Here is a 26,892-nt window from a genome sequence, read left to right on the forward strand (position 1 = left end):
TATAACAATATTAGGCGGGAACTGAAGAGCATAGATTGGGGGCGGATGTTTGAGGGCAAATCAACATCTGACATGTGGGAGGCTTTCAAGTGGCAGTTGAAAGGAATTCAGGACCGGCATGTTCCTGTGAGGAAGAAGGATAAATACGGCAATTTTCGGGAACCTTGGATGACAAGAGATATTGTAGGCCTCGTCAAAAAGAAAAAGGAGGCATTTATCAGGGCTAAAAGGCTGGGAACAGACGAAGCCTGCGTGGAATATAAGGAAAGTAGGAAGGAACTTAAGCAAGGAGTCAGGAGGGCTAGAAGGGGTCACGAAAAGTCATTGGCAAATAGGGTTAAGGAAAATCCCAAGGCTTTTTACACGTACATAAAAAGCAGAAGGGTAGCCAGGGAAAGGGTTGGCCCACTGAAGGATAGGCAAGGGAATCTATGTGTGGAGCCAGAGGAAATGGGCGAGGTACTAAATGAATACTTTGCATCAGTATTCACCAAAGAGAAGGAATTGGTAGATGTTGAGTCTGGAGAAGGGTGTGTAGATAGCCTGGGTCACATTGAGATCCAAAAAAGAAGAGGTGTTGGGTGTCTTAAAAAATATTAAGGTAGATAAGTCCCCAGGGCCTGATGGGATCTACCCCAGAATACTGAAGGAGGCTGCAGAGGAAATTGCTGAGGCCTTGACGGAAATCTTTGGATCCTCGCTGTCTTCGGGGGATGTCCCGGAGGACTGGAGAATAGCCAATGTTGTTCCTCTGTTTAAGAAGGGTAGCAAGGATAATCCCGGGAACTACAGGCCGGTGAGCCTTACTTCAGTGGTAGGGAAATTACTGGAGAGAATTCTTCGAGACAGGATCTACTCCCATTTGGAAGCAAATGCACGTATTAGTGAGAGGCAGCACGGTTTTGTGAAGGGGAGGTCGTGTCTCACTAACTTGATAGAGTTTTTCGAGGAGGTCACTAAGATGATTGATGCAGGTAGGGCAGTGGATGGTGTCTATATGGACTTCAGTAAGGCCTTTGACAAGGTCCCTCATGGTAGACTAGTACAGAAGGTGAGGTCACACGGGATCAGGGGTGAGCTGGCAAGGTGGATACAGAACTGGCTAGGCCATAGAAGGCAGAGAGTAGCAATGGAAGGATGCTTTTCTAATTGGAGGGCTGTGACCAGTGGTGTTCCACAGGGATCAGTGCTGGGGCCTTTGCTCTTTGTAGTATATATAAATGATTTGGAGGAAAATGTAACTGGTCTGATTAGTAAGTTTGCAGACGACACAAAGGTTGGTGGAATTGCGGATAGCGATGAGGACTGTCGGAGGATACAGCAGGATTTAGATTGTTTGGAGACTTGGGCGGAGAGATGGCAGATGGAGTTTAATCCGGACAAATGTGAGGTAATGCATTTTGGAAGGTCTAATGCAGGTAGGGAATATACGGTGAATGGTAGAACCCTCAAGAGTATTGAAAGTCAAAGAGATCTAGGAATACAGGTCCACAGGTCACTGAAAGGGGCAACACAGGTGGAGAAGGTAGTCAAGAAGGCATACGGCATGCTTGCCTTCATTGGCCGGGGCATTGAGTATAAGAATTGGCAAGTCATGTTGCAGCTGTATAGAACCTTAGTTAGGCCACACTTGGAGTATAGTGTTCAATTCTGGTCGCCACACTACCAGAAGGATGTGGAGGCTTTAGAGAGGGTGCAGAAGAGATTTACCAGAATGTTGCCTGGTATGGAGGGCATTAGCTATGAGGAGCGGTTGAATAAACTCGGTTTGTTCTCACTGGAACGAAGGAGGTTGAGGGGAGACCTGATAGAGGTATACAAAATTATGAGGGGCATAGACAGAGTGGATAGTCAGAGGCTTTTCCCCAGGGTAGAGGGGTCAATTACTAGGGGGCATAGGTTTAAGGTGAGAGGGGCAAGGTTTAGAGTAGATGTACGAGGCAAGTTTTTTACGCAGAGGGTAGTGGGTGCCTGGAACTCGCTACCGGAGGAGGTGGTGGAAGCAGGGACGATAGTGACATTTAAGGGGCATCTTGACAAATACATGAATAGGATGGGAATAGAGGGATACGGACCCAGGAAGTGTAGAAGATTGTAGTTTAGTCTGGCAGCATGGTCGGCACGGGCTTGGAGGGCCAAAGGGCCTGTTCCTGTGCTGTACATTTCTTTGTTCTTTGTTCTTTGTTTGTTTGCTCCCGGCACAGGGAATTCAAGACAGGGTGATTTCGGGCGTATGGGTCGGAGAGGGCAAGGTGTCGGCGATATACCAGGAGATGAAAGAAGAGGGGGTGGCTTTGGTAGAGGAGCTGAAGGGTAAATGGGAAGAGGAGCTGGGGGAGGAGATTGAGGAGGGTCTATGGGCTGATGCCCTAAGTTGGATTAATTCCTCTTCCTCATGTGCCAGGCTTAGCCTGATACAATTTAAGGTTGTTCACAGAGCGCATATGACTGGGGCGAGGCTGAGTAGATTCTTTGGGGTGGAGGACAGATGTGGGAGGTGCTCAGGAAACCCGACGAACCATGTCGATATGTTTTGGTCATGCCCGGCACTGGATGGGTTCTGGAGGGGAGTTGCAAGAACAGTATCTAAGGTGGTGAAAGTCCAGGTCAAGCCAAGTTGGGGGCTACCACTATTTGGAGTAGCGGTCGAGCCGGGAGTGCAGGAGGCGAAAGAGGCCGGCATTCTGGCCTTTGCATCCCTGGTAGCCCGGCGAAGGATCTTGCTAGTGTGGAAGGATGCAAAGCCCCCCAGTGTGGAAGCCTGGATAAATGATATGGCAGGGTTTCTCAAGTTGGAAAGGATAAAGTTTGCCTTGAGAGGGTCTGTGCAGGGGTTCTCCAGGCGGTGGCAAACGTTCCTAGACCATCTCGCGGAGCGTTACATGGAGTTCGGTCGACAGCAGCAGCAACCCGGGGGGGGAAAGAGCGGGGGGATATCTCTTTCTGGGGGGGGGGCGAAGAGGGAGGGATAGGGAAGGGGGGTTCTTCGGGGGGGCAACTGAGCAAGAAAATACATAAACAATCCGGAAAACTGATGTGTACGGGAGGAATCCAATGTAAAAGTTCTGTATCATATTGATTTGCCATGTTTATGTCTTGCTATGCGAGTTTTTTCTTATTTTTTGTTACCGGGGGTGGGGGGGGGGGTTTGTTTATATGGTTGAAAGTTCTGTTAAAAATTCTTAATAAACATATTTTCCAAAAAAAAAGAGATTCTGTTTAAGAAGCAGGTGAAGTTTGGGCTGCTCTACCCAGCGCGCCTGTGGGTCACACACAAAGGACGGCACCATTACTTTGAGGAGCCCGAGGATGCGATGGACTTCGCCAAGAGAGAGAAGGGCTGGTACCGAACTGAGGACTTTTTGGACTTGCATTAAAAAGACATTAAGCGATGTTTACACATTTTTCTTGTGTTGTGTGTTTTCTTTTTTCTCTTCTGTATTCGAGTTTTCGCTGGATAAAGAGGGTAGTTAAGGTATTTGGTGCTGGGGGCTTTTTGTGTTCTGATCGGGTGGTTGGAAGTGCCTATTACTTATTTTGTTTTATTCGATTTGCACTAGCGTCGGGGTTTTCTTTGTGCCTTATTTTCTTTCCAGGGCAATTGCTCGAGGGTGGCTGGTTTGGGGAAGTGGTGTTGATGGGCCGGGGGGGGGGGAATGGGTCAGAGGGAACAATAGGTGGTAGACTTGTTGGCGCCGGAGTCGAGCGTCACCAGGCTAGCTGGGTGAGCTGGTCTACGGAAGCCAGGTTGGGGGTGTGTATATAGCTAGATTATGGCAGGGGTTAGGTTACAGGGTGTTGTTCTTTGCACACTGCTTTGTATTGTTGTTGTTTACTATACCAAAATGCCTTAATAAAATTGTTTATCAAAAAGTAGCCTTTGTAGTCAAAACATCCCATTTTTAAGAGGAAAGGCTGACATTTCATCAAGGGCTCTGATTTATGGCTGAACAGTTGTTCTTAGCGGTTTACATGCAGTCACAATTACTGAGGCCTCCTCGTCACAAGAGGTTTAATGACGATAGTTAACAATGGTCATAAAGGGACAGATACCTACAATTATATTTAAGAAACCCATTAACAGCATTACGGACAATTTACTAGCATGCAGAGGAAGTTCAAGAATGGGTACTAGCTATATTAATTCCTGGTAATCCATTATAGATTCCCTATTAAATCCGCAGGAATTACAATAAAAGCATTGATCATAATTTTGCACATTGTAATGCATTACCCAAATAATGCAATTTAATGATATTGACTGGGTTCACAGCACTGGCTGCTAAATTACACTTGCACCCAGATACATAGACTCGAAGGTCAAAAGCCATTTCCAGTTTCCAATGGGTGAAATATACCCCAGTTCTATCGAGGAAGGTTACTGACTGACAATGCATGTGCAAATTCCCCTCATTGTCCAATATTGTGTTATGCAGTGAGGATCGCCAATTTGACTCAGGGACGTTGACATCTCACGAGCACTCTGTATTGGTTGCAATGGGAGAACATTGGTCAGAAGTACATAATAATAATCTTTATTAGTGTCACAAGTGCCTGGATGACCCGCGCCAGTCTGGGGTGCAGGCTTCAAATCTGTAGCTGTCTAGTGACAGAGTGGTTCAATTCCACCTTTCGGGCAGCGCTGCCTTTGCTGAAGACCTATTGCTCCAGCAATGGCAAGGCAGCCTTAAATCTCATTAGTGTCACAAGTAGGCTTACATTAACACTGCAATGAAGTTACTGTGAAAATCTGCAAAGTTACACTTTTTTTTGGGGGGGGGGGGGGTGGAATTAAGTGGGTGGACAAATCATGCAAACAAATGAGCAATTTGCAGGACATGCAGCAAAACAAGAGAGAAAGGGGGAGGGCAGTGTGGGGTGTGGTCACACGTGCAGGCTGAAGGGATGGCGCTGGATCAGAGGCAGGGGGGGAAGCCGGCAGTGCGGTGCCCTATCTGCTCACAGGAGATGCAGAGTTTCAGGATCAATGCCCACCTGGACCAGTGCCTGGGCACCCAGGGGGGAGCGGAGGCCGCTGCCGAATGCAGCGGCGGCGAGAGGGAGCCCGGCTGCAAGAGGGCGCGCCTGTGGCCGGCGCGGGCCGATGGAACGTTGCCCGGAGAGAGCGGGCGCGAGGCCGGCGGCTCCCCGGGGCCGGCGCGAGCCGATGGAACGCGGCCCGGGGGCGCCTCGCCAACCGCCGCCTTCTTCGGGCCCCGGCCCTCCGCCGCCGCCGCCTCCTCGTCTCCCGGCCCCCCGCTGTCGCTGCAGCAGCTGGAGGCCAGGCCCCTGGCGGAGATCATGCGGCCCAGTGTCCTGGCCGAGCTGATCGGGCAAAACAAAGTCCTGGGCGAAGATACTCTCCTAAGGACTCTGCTGGAATCGCACGAAATCCCCTCCATCATCCTGTGGGGCCCGCCGGGATGTGGGAAAGTAAGTGGTTCCCTGTCAGGATTCCCCTGTCCACACCGCTTTCTCACTCCATTCACTTTGCAGCAGCAGTTTCTCAGCCTTTCTCAGTCTATTGCTCTATCACCAGTTTGGAGCTCACTCAGTCTGTGTGGTGACTTGACTATGACTACCCAAAAGGGTAGTGGAAACACGTAAAACAACAACGTTTAAAAGGCAGCATGGACTCAAAAACAGGAGCAGTTAGCTAAACATTGAATTAGAACTAACTTATAATCTTTATTGTCTCAAGTGGGCTTACATTAACACCGCAATGAAGTTACTGTGAAAAGCCCCTAGTCGCCACACTCCGGCGCCTGTTCGGGCACACAGAGGGAGGATTCAGAATGTCCAATTCCCCTAACAAGCACGTCTTTCGGGACTTGTGGGAGGAAACCGGAGCTTGTGGGATGAAACCGGAGCACCCGGAGGAAACCCACCCAGATACGGGGCGAATGTGCAGACTCTGCACAGACAGTGGCCCAAAGCCGAGAATCGAACCTGGGACCCTGGCGCTGTGAAGCCATAGTGGTAACCACTGTGCTACTTGGCTGCCCCATAACGGTGGTTAAATGGGAATATACACCAGTAACAACAAATAATGACCTTGCAGCACCTACTGATTGATGACTGGGTGAGTTTAAGCAAGAAGATGCATAATAATAACATGACTTCCCCCACAAATTATAATCCCCTTTAAAGACATACACTGAAACTAATGCCTTAATTATAGGTCAATCTTCAGGAGCTTTGCGCCTACGCTGTGATCTGCGCAATAACACTATTGACTCCATCAACTCCTCCTCCACTTTGCCTTTCATGGCGTAGCTGTTTGAAAAAGCAAGGAGTAGCCTGAGGGGCTACAAAAAATTTAACTGCAGTGCCCCGCAATGTACTCTGTTCATCTTTGAAAACCTCAAGATGTTTCTGAATGACATCCTGTGTCACCTTGTGTGCTTTATCTCACCTCAGTTCAACTGAATTATCCTGAGCTAATCACATCTGAATGGACTAAATCCATGCCTTTGTGCCACCAGGAGGCATGCTCTTAGTTCTTGGCTGTTATGTGCAATGTCTATCATTAACGCCCCCAAGCAATGGTATAGTCTCGCCAGTATATGTCTGAAGGTTGCTTCTTGCCGAAGGGCTGATGCCTGCTTAGAAGTCCTAATCTTCCTGAAGGTCTCCCCACTGACTACCGTGTCCACCTCCCATCTTCATTTTCTCTCCACTGACTTCCACTACAGCATAAATAGGGTTTGCACGCCCCTCTGCCTGGGCTGAGCTTTCCAAGTGATGCACCATTGACTGAACCTTCCTTGCATTTGAAGTTCCTGGCTCAGCCTTCGACTTTCTCTTCGCACTCCAGCATTTTTTCACTAAATGCCCCTTCTTGTTGCAGTGGTGAGAAATACTATCCATAAACTTAGAATGATTCGCATAGTGTGACCCTCCACACCTAAAACATTCCACTACCTTCACCTTTTTACCTGCAGCTTATCTTTCTACTTGATGCAGTGCACCTGCCTGAGTGCCGCTATTGGCCTTCTGAATAGTTTTTGCATTTCTGGTAGCCATTTCCATGCCCTGAGAAATTTCTAACGCCTTCTTAAATGTGTGACTTTTCCCAGCAAATGCTGCTGAATGCTGTCCTCGTTAATGCCACAAACTAGTCTGTCCCAAAGCATGTCTTTCAAAACTGACCCAAACTCCGAATGTTCAGAGAGCTGCCGCAATTCAGCAACAAAATTAGCTACAGACTGTCCCATCTTCTGAAAATGCTTATGGAATTTGAAAAGTTGTACAATTACTGAGGGTTTAGGATTGTGGTGAATCTGAATGAGTGTAACTAAATCCGCAAATGAAATGTACTCCGTTTTCCATGGTGTAACTATATTTCTTATTAGCTTGTAAGTGTTCACTCCGCACATACTCAGGAGAATTGAATGCTTTCTAGCGTTGTCTGCAATTCCATTTGCCAAGAAAAGGTTTTCCGACCTTTACACTTATTCAGTCCAGCTCTCGCTCCCTTCCACAAACTCACTGGTAGACCATGGTGCTGCTAACTTGCCTTCCGTCGATAAACTTAGCAAAACTTTGTGTTGAACGTGCTGAAATTCGAATATTTTTATTCTCGTTGCCAACAAGATGTGGTAACTTGACCACAAAAAGGTAGTCGAAAAGCATTGTTAATAAAGTTAATCTTTAATAGATAAAAATAACAAAGTTTAAAATACAGTATTGACTTAAGAATGGCTCAGCTAGTCAAAATAACAGTAACAGAATAGAATTAGAACTAATGGCAGTTAATTACGAATATACGCCGGTAACAACAATTAATGAAGTCATCACACTTACTGATGACATTAATGGATTTCAATAAGAAGATGCATAATAATAACACACTATAACAGTACGTTTGGTAACAGAAGCCAAACTGATGACCATACACCATGGTGCACAGCTCCTTGAAAGTTGGAATTTTCTCATCCAAATGTTTAGTTTTGAACCATGCTGGACCTCATTCCGTTATGAAAGCCGTGGGTGTCTTGATTTGGGAAGCTGTCTTAGTTATAGGCTCGGTTGACTACTTGCAGACCTAATCAACTGCCAATGATAGAAACCAGCCGATATTCATTTTCGTTGCCTTCAGTGAATGTCTGAGCAGTGAATTTTACATCTGGAAATCAAAACTGCAAACTAAATATTTACGGGTATGTGACTTTTCGTAAGGAGAGGCAGGAAGGAAAGGGCGAGTACGAGATGGAATAAGCACAATAGCAAGAAATGATCTTGGATCCGAAGATGTAGAATCCATGTGGGTGGAGGTAAGAAATAACAAAGGAAAGAAGACACTAGTGGGAGTAGTCATTAGAGCTCCAAACAGTGGCCACAGTGGCCATATTGTAAGAGGAGAATAAATCAGGAAATAATAAATGCATGTAAATTGGGAAAATCAAGTTGGCAGAGGTAACCACGAGGAAGAATTCATAGAGTACATTTGGGACAGTTTCTTTGAACAATATGTTGTGGATCCATACAATGATCAGGCTATTTTGGATTTGTTAATGTGTAATGAAGCCGGTTTTATCAGCAACCAGAGTAAAAGATCCTCTACAAAGTAGTGACCATAACATGGTAGAATTTAGCATTCAATTTGAGAGTGAGAAACTTGGATCAGAAATAACTGTGCTACACTTAAATAAGGGTAATTTTAAAGGAATGAGGGCAGAGTTGGCTGGAATGGACTGGAAAAAAGTTTAGCAGGAAAGACAGTTGATCAGTAATGGCAGACGTTTGTAAAAATAGTACATGACCCACAACAAAAATATATCCCAATGAGGAAGAAGGATTCTTGTAAGGAGATAAATCAACCATGGTTAACCAAAGAGGTGAAGGATAATATTAAACTGAAAGAAAAACATATAAAGTGGCAAAGATTAGTGGTAAACCAGAGATTTGGGAAAGTTTTTGAAACCAACAAAAGATGACCATAACCGATATATAGGGAGAAGGTAAACAATGAGGGTAAACTAGCAAGTAATACAAAAATGGACAGCAAGAGTTTCTTTATATAAAAAGGAAGAGAGGCCAAAGTGAACATAGGCAATGAGACTGGGAAAATATTAGTGGGGAATGAGGAAATGGCAGAGGAGTTAAACAAATACTTCATGTCAGTCTTCACTGTGGAAGACACTAATAACATTCCAAGAATACTAAATTAATCAAGGAGCAGAGGGGAAGGGGGAAATAAATACAATAACAATCACTAGGGACAAAGTACTAGGAAACCTAATGGGGCCAAAGGCCGTTAGGTTCCCTGGACCTGATGGATGGTATCCCAGGATATTAAAGAAAGTAGCTACGGAGATAGTGGATGCACTGGTAGTAATCTTCTAAGAATCATTACAGTTTGGAAAAGTCCCAGAGGATTAGAAAACTGCCAATGTAACATCTTTATTCAAAAAAGGAGGGAGACAAAAAAAAGTAACTATGGGCCAGTTAGCTTAACATCTGTCATTGGAGGGCAACACGGTGGCGCAGTGGATAGCATTGGTGCCGAGGTCCCAGGTTCGATCCCGGCTCTGGGTCACAGTGTTTGCGTGGGTCTCGCCCCCACAACCCAAAGTTGTGCAGGGTAGGTGGATTGGCCACGTTAAATTGTCCCTTAAATTGGAAAAAATGAATTGGGTACACTAAATTTAAAAAAACAAAACTTCTGTCATTGGTAAAATGTTAAGAGTCCATTACAAAGAATGCAATCGCAGAACATTTAGAAATGCATAATATAATCAACCAGTCTGCATGGCTTCATGAAGGGAAAATCATACCTGACAAATTTGTTAGAATTCTTTGAGGTGGCAACGAGTAGGATAGATGATGGGGAATCAGTAGATGTAATATAGTACTTGGATTTTCAAAAAGCGTTCAATAAGGTACCGCATAAAAGGCTACTTAATAAGATAAGGGCCCATGGTGTTGGGGGTAGTATATTTGTATGTATAGAGAATTGGCTAAATGTTCGAAGACAGAGGTGGAATAAGAGGGGCATTTACAGGATGGCAACCTGTAACTAGTGGAATGACGCAGGGATCCATGCTGGGCCACAATTATTCACAATATATGTTAATGACTTGGACGAGGGAAGTGAATGCACTATTGCCAAATTTTTGCGGATAACACAAAAATAGGTGGGAAGGCAAGTGCTGAGGATGATACTCCAGAGGCATATAGACAGGTTAGGTGTGTGGGCAAAAACTTGGCAGATGGAATATAATGTATGAAAATGTGAAGTTATGCACTTTGGCAGGATGAATAAAAGAGCTGAATATTATTTAAATGGAGAAATAATGCAGAAAACTGCAGCACAGAGGTATTTGGGGGCTCTTGTCCATAAATCAAAAAAAGCTAGCATGCAAATTCGGCAGGCAATAGGGGAGGCAAATGGAATGTTGGCCTTTATTTCAAAGGGAATGGAGTAAAAAAAAAAGAGAGAAGTCTTGCTAAAACTACAAGGCACGTGTTAGACCACACCTGGAATACTGTGAACAGTTTTGGTCCCCTTATCTAAGGAAAGATATATTGGCATTGGAGGCAGTCCAGAGAAGGTTCACTAGGTTGATCTCTGGGATGGAGTGATTTTCTCATGAGAGGTTGAGTAGTACTCATTGGAGTTTAGAAGAATGATAGGCAACCTTATTGAGACATATAGGATTCTCAGGGGGCTTGACAGGGTAGATGCTGAGAGGATGTTTCTTGTGGGAGAGTCTAGGACCAGAGGGCATAATCTCAAAGTAAGAGTTTGCCTATTTAAAACAGGTAGTGAATCTGTGGAATTCTTTACCGCAGGGGGCTGAAGAGGCTGGGTCACTAATTATGTTCAAGGCTTGGGTAAAGGATTTTTAATTAATAAAGGAATCTAGGATTATGCGGATAAGGAAGGAAAGTGGAGTTGAGGGTTTTATCAGATCAACCATAATCTCATTGAATGGCGGAGCAGAGACGATGGGCCGAATGACCTACATCTGCTCCTGTGTCTTATGGCTGGCACATTGGAAGTTGACTCTAACCTCCATCTAAAATTAGTCAGATTTGTATTTGCAGATTGTATCAATTTAGCACAAGTCTATAATTGTAGACCGATTGATTTTGCTTCAAAGGTAGATGGGGTGTTCAATGAGTAAATGCTATATTCTATGAAAGTACTACATGTTTCTATTTTACCCATTTCATTATCACCTCAGCTACGCAATGACTCGTTAATATTACATTATTAACTGATTTGTTATTTTATTCCTTATGGAAGAATTCTGCAGTTGTTGAATATGCACCAAATACAGAATTTGACACATTCAGACACCACAAATCATTGATCATTGCATTATGGGTGAATAACTGGCACATTAGTTTTAATATAGATTATGCTGGTGCATATTTTTGTAAGAGGAATAAAAAGCCTACTCATTCCTTGGGCAGGTAGATGCGCAAAGGGACTGAGGGGTACAGAGACACAAATCATTAAAAGTAGGAACAAACCCATTACAAAGATGAAAAAGAACTGGGCTGAATTAAAAAATATACACCGAACCATGGTGATAATTCCAACAAGAATACCATTTAAAAGCAGGAAAGATATGTTAAACTTTGTAAAAGAAACTTGATCCGACCACACTTGGAATATTGTGTACAATTCTGGTCACCATATCACAGAGGCACTAGAGAAGATGCAAACAAGATTTGCAAGGGTAATACCAGAACTGGGATATTGTAACTACTGGGAAAGACTGAACAGGCTGGAGCTCTTTTCTTTGAAGAAAAGGCAAGGGTGAGCGGGGGCCTAGTGGCGATCTTTAAAATTATGAATGGATTCCTTACGGTAGACATTGGGATGAGTGAATCCAAAACTAGGGGGTCATAAGTGCAAGATAGTCACCAATTAATCTAACAGGAAATTCAGGAAAAACTTCTTTGCCCATTGAATTGTTAGAATGCAGAATTTGCTAGCACGTGCAGCAGTTACGGCAATTAAGGAAAAGTAGATAAGTATGTGAGGAAGTATATGTTGGATAATAATCTTTATTATTGTCACAAGTAGGCTTACACTGCAATGAAGTTACTGTGAAAATCCCCTGGCTGCCACATTCCAGCGCGTGTTCAGGTACACTGAGGGAGAATTCGGAATGTCCAATTCACCTAACAAGCATGTGTTTCGGGACTTGTGGGAGGAAACCCACGCACACGGAGAGAACGTGCAGACTCCGCACAGACAATGACCCAAGCCGGGAATCGAACTGGGACCCTAGCGCTGTGAAGCAACTTTGCTTATCACAGTGAAAAAATAAGTTGGGAAGACCCATGTAGAGGATAAACACTGGCTTGTGCCAGTTGAGTTGAATGGCTGTAAATTCCATGTAAAACTTTCTTAACAAGCATCAGAGATCATCAAGCAAATGATGGGGTAGTTAGTGCCAAAACTAAAGTAATCAAATGGACCAAGATGTTAGTGACTGTCTAATAAAATGAATAATATAGATTATTGCAGGAAGTTCAGCAGTGGCTAAGGTAGCAATCTTAATTGCGTGATTTGTCTAAAAGTTGAACTGAAGTTTTGCTTTTCTGTCCCTTCATAGAATTACTATCTAGTCATCACTTCATCATCATATGTTATTTGTATTTGATATAAGGTGTTAAGAATGAGCAACTGGAGGAATATTTTAAATGCACTTGCAGTCAACGTTCTAAGTTTTGTCCTTTTACATAGCTAATTTTTGTGTGGCCATGTTGTTAGAATATAGTCAAAACATGATGCATTGGCCTTGCAGTAGTGTTATGTTTCATGGGGCTTATTTTTATCATTTTAATAGGTGTCGTTGATGGATTTATGTACTTTGTTAAGCTATGTATGCTCAATCTATTTCGACAGATCCAACGATACAGAAGCCCTTTAATTTTTTCACTCATTGCTGTGAAATTACAAATGAATAGTGTACTTTTTGTTTTCTTAAATGCAAGTCAGGTAAAGATTTATGTTAAAGAAGGTAACTCTTAAAATAAGTGCGGCCTAAATGTCCCATTATGCTTTAATATTCAGGATTATGTTTCGTGTTCGTGCACTCACCATAGAATTTGAATTATTCCTAATGCCCAACTCTCGTTTTTAAATAGCTATATATTCCATTGGCATTAAACAATGGAAAGATCTAGCATTGATTATCCTGCCTTTGTTTACAGTCTGTTTATTTTTACAGTAACCCACTGCTTTTCAAAAGCTGAGGATTCTATGAGGCAATGTAAAGGAAATATTTAAAAGGATTAGAACTGCAACCATCTGTGTGAAGTACTTTCCCCTGGAAATATCCTGGGTAACCATTTGATCTAACCATATGTCCAGTGAATGCTGACAGTCCATGACTGACTGGTTCTCTGACTCAGTTAGACCAAATGGAAGGCATTCGAAATGTCCAATTTGGCTGACTTGACCCATCTAATTAAAAGATAGTTTGAGCAGCAGCATAATATGAAAGGTCAGAGGTTTGTCTGTAAATTTCCCCCATTAATCAGCAGTTCCTAATCTCAACCACATTGTGGGGGAGACCCAGAAGGATGAGGAAAAATCTGGAATTGTCATTCAGTTGCCTTCATGTACCTAGTACGATTAACAAGGTACCGCTGTTGAAGGAATAAGTCATTTTCTGGTCAAAGTTCCTTTGTGAACCAGGGAGATAGGATTGGGAGTGGAGCTGAATGGAATTTAGAAAATAACTTGGGGGTGAAAGAGGGTGATGGCGGCGTCATAAAAAGGGATGGTTAAGCTTCTGTCCCGACCACTACTTAGAAGATTTTTTTTCTCAGACTTTTTTAAAATTCATTCATAGGATATGGATGTTCCAAGCTAGGACTACATTTATTGCCCACTCTAATTGCCCCTTGGGAAGGTGGTAATGTACTGCCTTCTTGAACCGGTGCAGTCATCGTTTTGTAGGAACAGTGCTGTTAGGAAGAGGTTCAGGATTTTAAACCAATAACAATGAAAGAAAGGTGATATATTTCCAAGTCAGGATGAGGTGTGGCTTGTAGGATAACTTGTAGATAGTGGTGTTCCCATGCATCTGCTGCTCCTGTCCTTCTCGGTGGTAGAAGTCATGGATTTGGAAGGTGCTGTTGAAAGAGTCTTGGTGAGTTGCTGCAGTGCATCTTGTAGATGGTGCACATGCAGTCAAATGCTGCCTTGATGCCAAGAGCAATCATTCTCACCTCACCTCTGGAGTTTAGAGCTTTTACCCATGTTTGAACCAAGGCCGTAATGAGGTCAGGAGCTAAGTGGCCCTGGCGGCACCCAAACTGGACATCATTGTGTAGGTTATTACTGAGTAAATGGTGCTCAATAGCACTGTTAATGACTTTTTCCATCGCTTTACTGATGATCACCAGGCAGTAATTGAGTGGGTTGGATTTATCCTTTTGTGGACTGGCCATAGATGGGCAATTTTCCAGATTGCCAGGAAGATGACAATGTTGCAGCTGTACTGGAACAGCCTGTCGCGGCTAGTTCTGGCGCACCATTCCTGGAATGTTGCTGGGGTCTGTAGCCTTTATTGTATCCAGTGCCTTCTGTCATTTCTTGATATCTCGTGGAGTAAAATCGAATTAGCTGGAGACTGACATCTGTGATGCTGAGGACATTAGGGGGAGGCCGAGGCGAAGCATCTGCTCAGCACTTCTGGCTGAAGATGGCTGCACATGTTTTAGCCTTCTCTTTTCTCCTCAAATAATAATTGTAAACGATAAATCTGCCCAAGAATTGAAATTTTTTCCCAATATCTTAGGAGCACTTCTCTCACTCATGGACAGGATACAAGAAACTTGACCTAAATGGATCACCTGTCTCACAACCTTTATTTTATCAATACTACAAAGTCAGTGCTGCTTTACATTTCCCTTTGCAACTGCAATACATTACAGTCGAGCCTCATTACACACAGTTTGTTAATCAAATTTTTTTCAAAGCTCAAAATCTTGAAATTGCTCCTGCTGATCTCTCACTTCGATAATACGGGTATAATATTCAAAATGACATTTCCCGCCTTCCCTATTATCCATGGTGACATGCATTGTTGAAAGTCCACATCATATAATAGATCCAGATGGTTGGTTCTTGAACAATTTCTAGGTCTGTACCAATGTGGAGGGAAGTTTGACTGGGGCTCTCCAACTAGAAAATGTTATTTCATTACTTGGCAAGTTGTGCTGCACACCTTCTGATCTCCACGTTCCTAATATTATAACAGCAGATTCCTGAGTATTCATTTGAGTTTCCAGTGGTTAAAGGCATCTTGATTGTCACAATGGAGTCAGCTCTTTTAAGACAAGAATATCAAGGCAATCTGAATTTTTGACCCACGTTGCTGTGATCGCCTAACAGCTGTAGGATTTCTATTCATTGACGTATCTTTCCATCAGAAGTGCCTGAGATACCTATCGAACTCTCAAGGTAGTTAATGTTGTCAACTATTTCTGTGATTTTGTTGTTCACAGTGGTGGAAGCCTGAGGATTTGCAACGCTGAAGTGTTGCACATTTCTGCCAGTTCAGTTCAGGGCTTAATGAATTAGCCTCACCTTTGAAAATACTCGGTCACTGATCTACTCTGTCTACCATTACCACAAGAATTGCAATGTTATCCATATCCATGTAGTCAAAGTGAGAAAGATCTACTATTGGGCAGGATCAACCTCTCGATCCAATTTTGAAGAACACACTTTTTATTCCCCAAATGCACTCAATTACACCTTTTTATTTAGGAGTCAATTAAGTAGGACACGTTTATTGGAAGTACCACTCACTTTAGAAGTAATCAAATTGAATTCCTTCCCACCATGTCAAATGCCGCCTTGAGGTTGAGGCAGGCTACCTATAATGAATTTTGTGTTCTCTTGATCATAGAAAAATCATAGAATTTACAATGCAGAAGGAGGCCATTCGGCCCATCGAGTCTCCACTGGCTCTTGGAAAAAGCACTCACACCCCCACCCTGTCCCCATAACCCAGTAACCCCACCCAACACTAAGGGCAATTTTGGACACTAAGAGCAATTTAGCATGGCCAATCCACCTAAACTGCACATCTTTGGACTGTGGGAGTAAACTGGAGCAACTGGAGGAAACCCACACACACACGGGGAGAACGTGCAGACTCTGCACAGACAGTGACCCAAGCCGGGAATCGAATATGGGACCCTGGAGCTGTGAAGCAATTGTGCTAACCACTGTGCTACCGTGCTGCCCCTGATGTTCAGGACGCTGGGAAGTTCCAAACTTTGGTCAGAGATGGACTTGCCTGATGTGAATCCAGTCAACTGCAGTTGTATCTTATTGAGGAAAAGCATTTAAATAGTGTCTAGAAAAACTGAATAGGCTGGAACTCTTCATGCAGAAAAGAGAAACACGAGTGGTGACCTAGTAGAGACCTGGTGCAAGAGCTGTTGCTGGTGCAGTTAGATTTCAATACTACTTTGTTTTGTTTGGTGTCTAAAAAGCCCAGTTCTAACAGTTGTGATGAAGAATTCTCCTTCACTGCCATTACAGCAGTGTGCGTCTATGTTACCATTCACTCGACCAACCTCTCTTTCTCCACGATGTAAAGGATTTCTTGCTTTGTTCATTCATGATGTATTTTCTTTGTGGTTCTAAGGGCGGAATTTGGCAGATTGCATTGGTTCTGATTTGAACATGGAACACTGCATCTGTTATCATTCCTCGTGTAGTCTGTCTCCAATGTCTCTCATACATTCTGTTGGTCGTCCTATAGATGACGCTTTTCCTTTAATGCTGAAATGCACTGAGCAAGTGAAGATTTTCAGTGGCTGGAGCAACCCTCGGCGATAGAATCAGTAACTTTTCATAGAAACCCAAGTTCGATCTCTGCTCTGGGTCACTGTCCGTGTGGAGTTTGCACATTCTCCCCATGTTTGCGTGGGTTTCGCCTGCACAATCCAAAGATGTGCAGGGTATGTGGATTGACCATGCTAAATTGCCCCTTAATTGGAAAAAATGAATTGGGTATTCTAAATGTATATTTTAAAAAAAAGAAGAAAAAAAAACTTATCATAGAAACAGAAGTAGGTCATTCAGCTTCTTGAAATGTCCCACTATTCGGTTAGATGGTTGATCTGTATCTTTGCTCTAATCTGGGGCTAACTAGATACCTCTTCAAAAGAACCAGCATAGATTCAGTAGTTCAAATGGTCGTCTCCTGTGCTATACTATTCTATGATGCCTGCCTTGGTCCTGTAACCTTTGTATTATGAACGTGTATCGGTGTCAAGGTTCCAGATTTCCACTTTTCCACCATCCTTTGTGCTTTATGCTATTTGACTCTTTCACTTGGAATTCCTTACTTTTTAAAATGAATGGACAAAAATCCTTAGGGACCTGCCAACCTTTGTTCCCGCTATGTGCTCCTAAGCTGCAGACTAGGCAGATCATAGAAGTGCACAACACAGATGGAGACCATTTTGTCCATTGAATCTTTCAAACGTTAGAATATGGAAGTCAGTTCTCGTCACTAATTTCATTTACTGATGTGTCCGCATATTAACCTGTTCTTTTGAGCAGGTGAAGAAGAAAAGAGAGACCCTACCTTCAATAGGCAAAATTAGTCATAGAATCCCTGCAGTGCAGAAGGTGACCATTCGGCCCATCGAGACTGCACTGACCCTCTGAAAGAGCACTCTACCTAGGCCCATTCTCCCGCCCCGGCATGTGTAGATGCCTACACATCTTTGGACACTAAGGGGAAATTTAGCATGGCCAATCCACCTAAGCTGCAATCTTTGGACTGTGGCAGGAAACCGATGCAGACACGGAGAGAATGTGCGAACTCCACGCAATCAGCCAAAGTCTGAATCGAACCTGGGTCCCTGGCACTGAGGCAGCAGTGCTAACCACTGTGCTGCCCCAATTATGGCATCAGGTATTGATTTGCAATGTCAGGCAAATCCTGCCATGAGTCAAATCTTGGGCCAGAAATGGTGCTGAAGATCAATATAAAATTATTTCCCTGGTTTACTTATGAGGCAGGGATGATTCTCCGAGCCTCCCAAGGATATCTTTGTTTCCTGCCCCCCAACCAGTTTGCTCCCTTGATCGGCAAGACCCATTGTCACAATTGTGGCTTGTTTGACCTGTCAACCTGCCTTTCGATCTGTCAGGCAGGAGACTGCAGCATTTTCTATAAATGAGGCCCTGTTGTTAAAGTTAACAGGCTTTCTGTGTTCTTGGCATTGTTGGCTTTCCAACATGCTATCAACCTGCACCCCTGCCAAATCTGAACCCACCCCCCCCCAATTGATTACAGAATTATGCACTTCCTTTAATTTAGTATATCTGATTAATACCGCACTTTTATTTAATGCTTAAAAATGAAAAAGTTCTTCCACAGACCTCAAGCAACTTCTTTTTTTCAGACCTCATTAGCCCATGTTTTAGCCAGCAACAGTAAGAAGCAAAGCAGTACAAGATTTGTCAGCCTTTCTGCTACAAGTGCATCCGTAGACATAATTCGAGAGGTTGTAAAACAAGCTCAAAATGAACGAAAGCTACTCAAAAGAAAAACAATAGTATTCTTTGATGAAATTCACCACTTCAATAAAACCCAACAGGTAAGCACATTTGTTTGCTATCTGAAACCTTGTGAACAGGCGTTTTAAAATATTTGTTTTGTATTACAAATTAATATTTCACAATTCAAACATAGAAGAAAAATATTGGTCTTCTGTTGGGGGCATCAAAACCAATTCCTTTAAATAATCAGTACAAATTGAATACTTCACCGAAGCATATTTTGATGTATAATTTTGGCACAGGCTGGTATGCCAATTTTCTTGCAAGATCAATTTACATTTTCTCCAAATCACTTTTATTTAAGCTCTTTCCTACTTGCTATGGATAAAACAATTGTAAACCATGGAAAATAAAACTTACGTGTTGCGTCTCTTGTATGCTAACAACTCTCTTTTCTCTTCCTCAAGAACACTTTGCTGCCTCACGTCGAGTGTGGAACAATCACACTGATTGGCGCAACAACAGAGAACCCTTCCTTTCAGATCAATTCAGCATTACTGAGTCGCTGCCGTGTCATCGTTCTTGAGAAGCTGTCAGTAGAGGCTATGGAAACTATTCTGTTACGTGCTTTAAACTCCTTTGGGATCAGTATACTCGGACAGGATAAAGAAGCCGGCTCAATGGATGGCAGTAAAGAGACTGAGTAAGTCCCTTTAGAACATAACTTATAAAAACAGAATGTCCTGAATCTAGTGGCCAGGTGCCAGTAGGGGACAGTACTGTAATTATTGTAGAAGTGGATAGGAGTAAAACTAGGTTTCCAAGGAAGAAAAACTGCACCAAAATGTGCTGAGGCTGGTATGATATTCTGACTTGAGGACTCACTCACTGAGTGTTTAGCTTTTAAATTTCCACCTACAGGCTGAAGATTTATCATTTTGTTGCCTGTAACCCAAGCCAGTAATGCTCATTCCAAAGGGCATTATTAATTAGAAGCATCTCGAGTGCAGGTTATTTTGCTTGAATCACTTAAACTTAGGCTGCTGTTTATGCACCAGAAAAGAAAATCATTTAGTTCAGTTAATCATTAACTTCCCAAATATTGAGTGGAAACTCTTTAGATCAAATAGTTTGGATGGGGTGGTGTTTGTGCAGTGTGTCCAGGAAGCTTTTCTAACACAGTATGTAGATTGTCCAACCAGAGGAGGGGCAATATTGGATTTAGTACTGGGTAATGAACCAGGGCAAGTGATAGATTTGTTAGTGGGGGAGCATTTTGGAGATAGTGACCACAATTCTGTGACTTTCACTTTAGTAATGGAGAGGGATAGGTACGTGCAACAGGGCAAGGTTTACAATTGGGGGAAGGGTAAATACGATGTTGTCAGACAAGAATTGAAGTGCATAAGTTGGGAACATAGGCTGGCAGGGAAGGACACAAGTGAAATGTGGAACTTGTTCAAGGAACAGGTGCTACGTGTCCTTGATATGTATGTCCCTGTCGGGCAGGGAAGAGATGGTCGAGTGAGGGAACCATGGTTGACAAGAGAGGTTGAATGTCTTGTTAAGAGGAAAAAGGTGACTTATGTAAGGCTGAGGAAACAAGGTTCAGACAGGGCATTGGAGGGATACAAGATAGCCAGGAAGGAACTGAAGAAAGGGATTAGGAGAGCTAAGAGAGGGCATGAACAATCTTTTGCGGGTAGGATCAAGGAAAATCCCAAGGCCTTTTACACATATGTGAGAAATATGAGAATGACTAGAGCGAGGGTAGGTCCGATCAAGGACAGTAGCGGGAGATTGTGTATTGAGTCTGAAGAGATAGGAGAGGTCTTGAATGAGTACTTTTCTTCTGTATTTACAAATGAGAGGGGCGATATTGTTGGAGAGGACAGTGTGAAACAGATTGGTAAGCTCGAGGAAATACTTGTTAGGAAGGAAGATGTGTTGGGCATTTTGAAAAACTTGAGGATAGACAAGTCCCCCGGGCCTGACGGGATATATCCAAGGATTCTATGGGAAGCAAGAGATGAAATTGCAGAGCCGTTGGCAATTATCATTTCGTCCTCACTGTCAACAGGGGTGGTACCAGGGGATTGGAGAGTGGCGAATGTCGTGCCCCTGTTCAAAAAAGGGACTAGGGATAACCCTGGGAATTACAGGCCAGTTAATCTTACTTCGGTGGTAGGCAAAGTAATGGAAAGGGTACTGAAGGATAGGATTTCTGAGCATCTGGAAAGACACTGCTTGATTAGGGATAGTCAGCACGGATTTGTGAGGGGTAGGTCTTGCCTTACAAATCTTATTGAATTCTTTGAGGAGGTGACCAAGCATGTGGATGAAGGTAAAGCAGTGGATGTAGTGTACATGGATTTTAGTAAGGCATTTGATAAAGTTCCCCATGGTAGGCTTCTGCACAAAGTAAGGAGGCATGGGATAGTGGGAAATTTGGCCAGTTGGATAACGAACTGGCTAACCGATAGAAGTCAGAGAGTGGTGGTGGATGGCAAATATTCAGCCTGGATCCCAGTTACCAGTGGCGTACCGCAAGAATCAGTTCTGGGTCCTCTGCTGTTTGTGATTTTCATTAATGACTTGGATGAGGGAGTTGAAGGGTGGGTCAGTAAATTTGCAGACGATGCGAAGATTGGTGGAGTTGTGGATAGTAAGGAGGGCTGTTGTCGGCTGCAAAGAGACATAGATAGGATGCAGAGCTGGGCTGAGAAGTGGCAGATGGAGTTTAACCCTGAAAAGTGTGAGGTTGTCCATTTTGGAAGGACAAATATGAATGCGGAATACAGGGTTAACGGTAGAGTTCTTGGCATTGTGGAGGAGCAGAGAGACCTTGGGGTCTATGTTCATACATCTTTGAAAGTTGCCACTCAAGTGGATAGAGCTGTGAAGAAGGCCTATGGTGTGCTCGCGTTCATTAACAGAGGGATTGAATTTAAGAGCCGTGAGGTGATGATGCAGCTGTACAAAACTTTGGTAAGGCCACATTTGGAGTACTGTGTACAGTTCTGGCCGCCTCATTTTAGGAAGGATGTGGAAGCTCTGGAAAAGATGCAAAGAAGATTTACCAGGATGTTGCCTGGAATGGAGAGTAGGTCTTACGAGGAAAGGTTGAGGGTGCTAGGCCTTTTCTCATTAGAGCGGAGAAGGATGAGGGGCGACTTGATAGAGGTTTATAAGATGATCAAGGGAATAGATAGAGTAGACAGTCAGAGACTTTTTCCCCAGGTGGAACAAACCATTACAAGGGGACATAAATTTAAGGTGCAAGGTGGAAGATATAGGAGGGATATCAGAGGTAGGTTCTTTACCCAGAGAGTAGTGGGGGCATGGAATGCACTGCCTGTGGAAGTAGTTGAGTCGGAAACATTAGGGACCTTCAAGCAGCTGTTGGATAGGTACATGGATTACGGGAAAATGATATAGTGTAGATTTATTTGTTCTTAAGGGCAGCACGGTAGCATTGTGGATAGCACAATTGCTTCACAGATCCATGGTCCCAGGTTCGATTCCGGCTTGGGTCATTGTCTGTGCGGAGTCTGCACGTCCTCCCCGTGTCTGCGTGGGTTTCCTCCGGGTGCTCCGGTTTCCTCCCACAGTCCAAAGATGTGCGGGTTAGGTGAATTGGCCAATGATAAATTGCCCTTAATGTCCAAATTGCCCTTGGTGTTGGGTGGAGGTGTTGAGTTTGGGTAGGGTGCTCTTTCCAAGAGCTGGTGCAGACTCAAGGGGCCGAATGGCCTCCTTCTGCACTGTAAATTCAATGATAATCTATGATTAATCTAGGACAAAGGTTCGGCACAACATCGTGGGCCGAAGGGCCTGTTCTGTGCTGTATTTTCTATGTTCTATGTTCAGTGACAGAACTGATAAAACTTTGCAGGAGAATTTTCTCCTGATAATGTCGGCCATACTTTCTGGATGAATTCCTTCTTTACTGACAAATGGGTGGATGTTTGCGTCTTTTCCTATATGGTTAACAAAATTACACGCTGAGTAACCATACACTCTAAAGCTACACCTTCCTTTTTTGAAAATTATTTTTTTCCAATTAAAGGACAATTTAGCGTGGCCAGTCCACCTACCCTGCACATCTTTGGAGTGTGGGGGTGAGACCCATGCAGACACTGGGAGAATGTGTAAACTCCACATGGACGGTGACCCAGGGCTGGGATTGAACCTGGGTCCTCGGCGCCATGAAACAGCAGTGCTAACCACTGTGCCATCCTGCCGCCCTGAACTACACCTTCCTTAATTAATGAGTCATCAACTAGCAGCTGTTTGTTGCCAGAAAGAAATTCCCTTCTCATTCTTGTCAAAGTAAGATCATGTACAATTTTGAAAGCATGTTGGAGATAATGGACCAGATTTTGCTGAGAAGCTAATGGAATCCAAATGATGGATGCTGTTATTACGCCAGTCAGCCAGCAGCTTGTGATAAGGAAGAGATTCCCCATGAATTGTAAATCCCCACAAGTCATTGGACAATTTGCGCTACACCACTCAGCTTCACCAAAGCAGCATTTCATCCAGAACCCCTCCATGATTTTTATAGAGTTGCTGCATTTGCATATTAATTGCTCATTAACTTCGTCACTGAGCATTAAGCCCAGTAATTAACAGGAAGTAAAAAGCAAAGTTGCCATAGTCCCAGATGACCATAGGCTGCTTTCCCCTTTGAGGGGGAGTGCTGACTGGCAGTGATTTAACTTGAGGATCACCACAACTCGAGCAAGGGGCAAGGTACAAAAGGTGGACCTTCATGAATAACTTCAGCCGGTACAGGAATTGGCCCCGTGCTGCTGGCCTTGCTCTACATCACAAACCAGCTGTCCAGCCAACTGAGAATTCGGAAAAAACTGCTTCACACGGAGGATGATGGGAACATGGAGCTCAAAGTGAATAGTAATGATGCATTTAAGGATAGGCTGCACAAATTTATGTGAGAGATGGGATTTGAGGTTATGCTGATAGATTAGATGGAGAAAGATGGGAGGGGACTGGAGTGGAGCAGAAGTGCAGGTGTGGACTGATTTGTTGTCAAATTTCTACCTCTTCAGTTCTGAAGAAGAGTCAAATGCACTCGAAATGTTAACTTTGTCAGACCTGCTGAGGTTTTTCAGCATTTTCTGTGTTTATTTCAAGATTTTGCTTTTATTCTTATGCCGTGTGTACTATGTAATCTTTCTTTCCCTCTCTTTGTTTCTCTTTCTGCAGCTGATTTGACGTTGATTCAGCCATTCTAATACACCTTTCTCCTTATTTCCTTTCTGTAAGTGGTTCTCAATCCTATAATCTCATCGTTAAGAAGAAATACTATTTGTCCAATTGTTCACCAGGGTCCCTTTTACTCTTTATAATAAAAGCAAAACTACTGCGGATGCTGGAAATCTGAAATAAAAAACAGAAAATGCTGGAACGATTCAACAGGCCTAGCACCATCTGTGGAGAGAGAAACAGAGATAATGTATGGGAGTCTATGACTGTTCCAGAGCTGTTATCTGCTCATACTTCCAGCAATGTTCTGTGCAAAAAAAAATATGCAGGAGCAAGTTTAGCTAACAAGGCACACCACAAAGTACACTACCCCTGCAAAATCTGGGTCAATAGCTTTTCCAGAATAAAAATGAGAGCCCTTGTGCAAGACAAATTCTACAGGATTTCCAATTGACGTAGTTTTGATGATCATGAAAGCTTCAGTGTAACATGAAAAGATTAGTTGTATAAAGGTCATATAGTAATTAATCTGCTAGAGCTTTGGAAGATAACAAGCATTGTAGTAAATAATCATGGTAATAAGGGGCAAAAAGTAATAAATCTAAGGTTAAAAGGGACATTTGACAGCGTGATACATATGGAGATATCATTTGTTCGTAGTTTCATGCTTACAAACTGCATATCCGTTTCAGAGGGATGCTTATGGATTTAAGAGCTTATGTGTTTGGATTGTCATTGGAATTCAAATATGCGAGGCATTGGAGATCAGATTCTTTACGAGATTTTTATGCTCTTCAGCCTCTGCCAAACCCCCTTTTTACTAGCTGTTTGGAGGCGCATTATGTCCACTAGTTTCATATTGTACTTTTTCCCCCTTTATTTCCTGATGGTCTGGTTGATATTTTTTTCTTCTTGGGATATGGGCGTCGCTGGCTAGGCCAGCATTTATTGCCCATCTCTAATTGCCCTTGAGAAGGTGGTGGTGAGCTGCCTTAAATGGCTGCAGTCCATGTGATGTAGGAACATGCATAAAGTTGTTAGGGAGGAAGTTCCAGGATTTTTGATCCCGTGCCAGTGAAGGAACAGCGATTATAGCTCCAAGTCAGGCAGGAAACTGAATCACTTGGAAGGGAGCCTCCAGGTGGTGGTGTTCCCAGGTATCTGCTGCTCTTGTCCTTCTAGATGATAGTGGTCGTGGGTTTGGAAGGTGCTGCCTAAGGAACCATGGTGAGTTCCTGCAGTATATCTTGTAGATGGTACACACTGCTGCCGTTGTTCGTCAGTGGTGGAGGGATTGTGGAAGGGGTAGCAATCAAGTGGGCTGCTTTGTCCTGGATGGTGTCCAGCTTGTGTTGTTGAAGCTGCACTCATCCAGGCAATTGGACAGTATTCCATCACACTCCTGACTTGTGCCTTGGTGGACAGAATTTGGGGGTCAGGAGGTGAGTTACCCACTGCAGGTTCCTAGCCATTCACCTGCTCTGGTAGCCACAGTATATTGATACGGCTAGTCCAGCTCTATTCTGGTCAATGGTAACCCTCAGGATGTCATTAGTAGGGGATTCAGCGATTATTATGCCATTGAATGCCAAGGGGCAATGGTTAGATTATTTCTTGTTGGAGATGGCCATTGCCCGGCTTTTGTGTGGTGTGAATGTTAATTTGCCATTTATCAGCCCAAGATATTGTCTAGGACTTGCTGCATATGGACGTAGACCTCTTCAGTATCTGAGGAGTTGCGAACGATGCTGAACATTTGTGCAATCACCGGTGAACCACTTAATGATGAAAAAAAAGGCCATTGATGGGCCTAGGAAACTACCCTGAGGAATTCCTGTAGTGATGTCCTGGAACTGAGATAATTGCACTCTCTAACAACCATAACCACCTCCCTTGCATTTGGTATGACTCCAACCAGCAGAGAGTTTAACCCTGATTCCCATTGCCATACTCTATCAAATAATGCTTTGATGTCAAGGATATTCATTCTTACCTCACCTCTGGTGATCAGCTCTTTGACCATGTTTGAACCAAGGCTGTAATGAGGTCAGGAGCTGAGTGGATTGTTTAAAACTAAACTGAGCCTCAGTGAGCATGCTTTTGCTAAGTAAGTGCTGCTTGATAGCACTGTTGATGACCTGATCACTTTACTGATGATTGAGAATAGGCTGATGGGACAGTAATGGGCTGGGTTGAATTTGTCCTGCTTTTTGTGTACACGACATATGGACAAATTCCTACATTGCCGGGTAGATGCTGGTGTTGAAGGTTTGCGGTGTAGCAAAGTTTGCAAATCTGTCATCAAACCCAATTTACCACCTTGGCTAGGTGCTTGTGTTGTTGCAATATCATGCGCAAATACACCTTTGTGTATGGGATTCTGTACATATCTAAGCTGAGGTACATTCCCACAAAGGGGAAAGTTTGGACAAACAAAACCAGAGTTTCTGCATGACAAAAGAGATAGAGAGTTAGATGAAGCAGAAAAAGAATGCATATGCCCGATGCTAATACTCTCCTAAACCGGGCTGAATATAGAAATCTCCGAGGGAAGTGAAAAGGAAATAGGAGCAGTAAACTGAGAGTATGAGAACAGACTGGCAGCTAAGATAAAAGGTAATTCCAAGTCTTGTATTGTCATATAAATAGTAAATGATGAACTGGAGCCAATTAGGAACTAAAAAGTGGATTTACGCATGGAGACAGAAGGCAAGACAGGAGTGCTAAATGAGGGCTTAGCACTTAACTTTACCAAGGAAGAAGATACTGCTAAAGGCATGGTTAAAGAGAGGTAGTTAGACATTGGATGGGCAAACAGGTTATAAAGATGCAATAGTAAAAAGGCTGGCTATTCCTAATGTTGATTAAGTGACTTGGACTGGATAAGATATATCTGAGAATACTGAGCGACGCAAGTGTGGAAATTGTGGAGGCAAGGCCATAATCTTCCAATACATCTTAGAAACAGCATGGTGCCAGAGGAGAATGACAAATCTGGCACCCTTGGTTCTAAGAAAAAACAGTTAAACCCAGGAAACACAGGCCAGCCAGTTTAACCTTTTAGAAACAATGGTACAGGACAAAATTAACATCGCTTTGAAACTTGTGGATTAATTAATGAAAACCAGCACAGAGCTGTTAAAGGCAAACACTGT

General features: G+C 43.4%; 2 protein-coding genes and 1 non-coding gene across 3 annotated transcripts in view; 2 read left to right on the forward strand and 1 right to left on the reverse strand.

Annotated features, from left to right (window-relative positions):
• The window catches only part of mylk4b (myosin light chain kinase family, member 4b), a 237,836-nt gene extending 218,780 nt beyond the window's left edge, over positions 1 to 19,056 (reverse strand). The window contains exon 1 of the mRNA XM_072509930.1: positions 18,929 to 19,056. The gene's annotated coding sequence lies outside the window, so the exon portion shown is untranslated. The remainder of the gene's footprint in view (positions 1 to 18,928) is intronic.
• Positions 4,553 to 4,639, forward strand: trnastop-uca (transfer RNA opal suppressor (anticodon UCA)). Its single transcript has one exon. It is a non-coding gene; the product is annotated as a tRNA-Sec (tRNA).
• Positions 4,873 to 26,892, forward strand: part of wrnip1 (WRN helicase interacting protein 1) — a 62,229-nt gene continuing 40,209 nt past the window's right edge. The window contains exons 1-3 of the mRNA XM_072509932.1: positions 4,873 to 5,433; positions 18,412 to 18,606; positions 18,976 to 19,211. Of these exons, the coding sequence (XP_072366033.1) occupies positions 4,906 to 5,433; positions 18,412 to 18,606; positions 18,976 to 19,211 (959 nt within the window). The 5' untranslated portion in view covers positions 4,873 to 4,905. The remainder of the gene's footprint in view (positions 5,434 to 18,411; positions 18,607 to 18,975; positions 19,212 to 26,892) is intronic.

Source organism: Scyliorhinus torazame, chromosome 6 (assembly GCF_047496885.1).
Source record: "Scyliorhinus torazame isolate Kashiwa2021f chromosome 6, sScyTor2.1, whole genome shotgun sequence".
Lineage (NCBI taxonomy): Eukaryota > Metazoa > Chordata > Chondrichthyes > Carcharhiniformes > Scyliorhinidae > Scyliorhinus > Scyliorhinus torazame.